Source organism: Durio zibethinus, chromosome 18 (genome assembly GCF_047325235.1).
Source record: "Durio zibethinus cultivar Kanyao isolate XHJ-2024 chromosome 18, ASM4732523v1, whole genome shotgun sequence".
NCBI lineage: Eukaryota > Viridiplantae > Streptophyta > Magnoliopsida > Malvales > Malvaceae > Durio > Durio zibethinus.
The window spans coordinates 13331089-13334835 of record NC_143179.1 but is presented as its reverse complement, the minus strand read 5'-3'; the positions used below and the strand labels follow the sequence as shown (position 1 = coordinate 13334835).

The 3747-nt window shown below is 35.1% G+C and overlaps 1 protein-coding gene across 1 annotated transcript; it reads right to left on the bottom strand.

The window, feature by feature from the left end:
- Positions 1–485: 485 nt before the first annotated feature.
- On the bottom strand, positions 486–3540 carry LOC111300583 (phytoene synthase 2, chloroplastic-like). Its single transcript, XM_089747647.1, has 5 exons — positions 2877–3540; positions 2152–2202; positions 1555–1714; positions 1206–1454; positions 486–1110 (listed from the first exon to the last, which is right to left on the bottom strand). The coding sequence occupies exons 1-5, from the start codon at positions 3238–3240 to the stop codon at positions 756–758; spliced, it is 1179 nt and encodes a 392-aa protein (XP_089603773.1). The 5' UTR covers positions 3241–3540; the 3' UTR covers positions 486–755.
- Positions 3541–3747: the final 207 nt, after the last annotated feature.

Below are 3747 nucleotides of genomic sequence, written 5' to 3'. Positions count from 1 at the left end.
AAGAATAATAAATAGAATAGAAAGACAACGTAAAATAATAAAAATGAAAAAGGATTGGACCCTTGGATTTGATATTAAACCCAAACTAAGACCAAAGCCCAATTTAAAATTTAAGGTCCAAAAATATTATACTAAAATTTAAATGGGCTACTATAAAACCCAGTTTAAAAGAACACCACTGTTAATGGACAAAAAGTCGAAAGTCCTGTGATTCGAAAATATTTCACTAGATCTTGAATGATGAAGTGTTTATAATATAAATATATAAATAAAATATAATATCTGTTTATATTTTTTAAAGTTTTCTTTGAATTTTATTTCAAACTTAAGTTTGAAGCCATTTCCAATTTTGAACTCTTTATATGAATTAAAAATCTCTAATCTTGAGTAAAATAAAATTATATTTGATCAAACTCAACCTAAACTCTGACATTTAGTTTTTCAATCAAACTAAGTTCGAGTTTGATAATGTATTGCTTGCCTTGGTTGGATTACATTTACACCCCTAAATTCCTCACTTCCGGAGTTCGCCTCCATTTCATTTACATAATTGTGCATAAAGCTAGAGCTGAATATTCTAGCATTTGCATAGTGCAGAAAAACTCGAAACATATTATCGCCTCCAAGTGAGCCCTATACCAACTTATTTTTACCAACGAAATTAGTAAAACGATTTAGAGTTGTTGCATTGTAACGAGTCAAAACAAATGGCCATAAAAAAAGAGAGAAGAAAAAGAATTCAAGCACTTGACAACTCATAGCAATTTGGAAGTGCCCATAAGTGCTCTTCCAAAGGCCACTGGAAGTGATGCAAATTTCTTTGCTTTCCCTACAAAAGCTTTTTTAGTGAAATTGTTATAGTCATTTTTTTCAGTGGCATCTAAGATCTGTCGATAGAGCAACAGTGATGCCCACATTGGCCATCTGCTAGCAGCATTTAGCTCTGCAACACCTTTTTCAGCCTCATCAAAGAACATCCTTGCTCGTTTTATTTGATCTTTCATAAAATTTCTCCACTTGTCTGCTACTTGGCCGCTAAATATGTCATCATCTGATAGGCCGAAACGTGCCAGTTCATCTTGTGGTAGATATATTCTTCCTCTCCTAGCACTAGGAAAATTCCAACAACCAAAGAGGTGTGAGTCATGTGTAAGCACTCAGGAGTTGATCAGAAAGTAAAAAATTTTCGTACGATTTGGACTTACTCTTCGCCAACATCTCTGAGTATATTAGTAAGCTGATTAGCAATTCCAAGGGCTAATGCAGCTTTGTAGACAGTCTCTGTTGAAACCTTTGATTCAGGTGCAATTCCTATTACTGGAACACTCATTAGTCCCACTGTCCCAGCAACATAGTAGCAATAAAGGTAGAGCTCATCAAAGTTCTCGTATCTCGATTTCCTTAAATCTAATCTCATTCCCTCTATCATGTCCTTGAAGGGCTGCACAAAGACAATTCATGGTTGATTTAGTTCGTGCACATGCATTTATAGCTAACATGCAGAATATCCAAAGTCTTTAGCCACGTAAATGCAACAAACCAGTATATCTACAGGGTACTTTTGAGACAGTATCAGATAAAGCAGCATCAAGCATATCATACGGACGACCTTGGAAAAGGTCATCTAATCTTTTCTCCCATCTGTCAAGGGCCCTGGGTGTAGTATGTGAAGCATTAGGTCCATCCACAAGCTCATCAGTCCTTCTACACCACACTGCAGTTGACGAGACTAAACATCATCAATGTTGTTAATTGCAACTCTTTTGACAACTTAAGCATCACATATTGTCATCCTAATTGTTACAACGAAAGCTAGGGGACATTGCATTTCAAAATGTAATGAATTGGTCCTTGTCCCGGTTTTACTGTTAAACTTGAAAGACATAGAAGCAATCAGATCATTTCAATAACCAATGCCACAAAAATATTTCATCAGCATCTAGATTTATTACAGAGAAACAGAAGTATCACAAAATTCGAAGAACCTCTCCACGATTACATTTTCTGTTGGCCGACAGATGCATCCGAAAACACCTAAAATCAGTGTTCTGTATCATTTGCCACAAAAAACAAAAAGCAGGGATGGTCCAATACCACAATCATGAAAGAGAGGAATCACTTTGTAAGACTTAAAGAAGCGACCATACATACCGTAAATTGCCCAGGCAGCTCTCCGACGCTCTGGTGTCATAAGTAATGTACCTGTAAAGAACAAGAGACAGCTGTGAATATCAAATTTCCATGTTCTTGTTTTCTGGAAAATCTTAAATTTTGACCAAATAAAAGTACTATTACTACTCAAATACAACCCATTAGTTGTTCCGTTGTAGATGAACATTCAAAAAAAACAACGAGATCGAACATGTTGATTTTTAAAGTAGGATTATCACAGTAATATGCCCCAACTTTTTTCCTACGTATTAAAATCAGAATTCTTAACCGAAACGTTATAACAGACGTTACAATTGCAAAAAAGCCACCTTTAAAATTCTTTCCAACTATCATTGAGGATTAGAAAGTAAAGTAGGAGCCATAGAAGGGAAAAAATCCTGCAATTATTCAGACCGGAATGGTAAATATGAAATTTTCTAGGCAACCAAACAGCCTAATCCTAAGGAGAAAAACTAAAATGTAAGAACATGGGAATCAAAAATTAAATAAAACAAGGATCAGATTGACCTCATGTGTGAGCTTTTAAAAAGTATAATGATAATGAAATCATATAGTTAATTGCCAAAAGCAAGATAAAAAATTTTATATGTTAAAAAAACATACAGCTAATAGTTTTTAAATGAATTGATTACAACTGAAAAATAAGAAATTAACTGCAAAAAGTGAAGCAGAAGTAGAAAAAGAGAGGGCGAAGGGCAAAGTACCCAAGTAGAAAGTCTTAGCATACTCAGCACAGACTTCACCACACCTATCATAAGCTTCATTCAAGAGATCCCAGTCTGTCATACCATCAGTTTCAGCTGTTCCTTTCAAATCCAAAGCTTTCTGTTGCCTCTGTTCTTTAACCAAAGCAGCCTGCTTAACCACCACCTCATAAACCTTTTCCTCTGAAGATCTTGCTGGGTAAGCAAATGCAGTTGAAAAGGCTGAGACCCCAGCTGAGAACTTCAGTCCAGGACACAACCTAGAACTCCTCTGTACTTTCCTAGCAGTACTCCTCGTTATCAGACTAAGTAAAGCGGTGGCATTCTCTCTGGGACATATCACCCAAAGAAAAACACCAGCCATGTTAAAACAGCTGTCCAATTATGCCTTTGGGTCACTTTTTGTTTTTGTTTCTGGTTTGGTTTTGGACCAGTTTTTTCAGGACCTTTAATTTATGGAACAGTGTAGGCACTAGGCTGAGAGGGTTAAAAGAAGTTGAAACTTGAACCAGCAAATGCAGAGAACCAGTAGTTATCTTGAGTTTGAGCAAAGGGCTATCATTTTTTATCTCGATGTTTCCAAAGACAAAGGATACGCAAAATCTTCCTACCAAAAGTGCAAAAGATTCATCTCACATGAGCTAATTTTCAGGAATATGCCCATCGCTCACATATTTTTTGTGGACAGTTTTTCTTATAAAAATATGGAACTCCTCTAGCCACATCTAACCACATCTTAATTGCAATAAAGTTTTCACCAATGCTACATTTTTCCTACAATTTTATATTTATTTTGTATTTAATATGTATATAATAATTTTATTGTTATATCATAATTTATATTAATATATAAATATTAAATAAAATGTTT

Coding starts and splice junctions, on each gene's coding strand:
- LOC111300583 (XM_089747647.1), bottom strand. CDS start 3,240: ATGGCTGGTGTTTTTCTTTGGGTGATATGTCCCAGAGAGAATGCCACC. Junction 2,203..2,876: donor TGCTAAGACTTTCTACTTGG/GTACTTTGCCCT, acceptor TGTTCTTTACAG/GTACATTACTTATGACACCA. Junction 1,111..1,205: donor CTCAGAGATGTTGGCGAAGA/GTAAGTCCAAAT, acceptor GAATTTTCCTAG/TGCTAGGAGAGGAAGAATAT.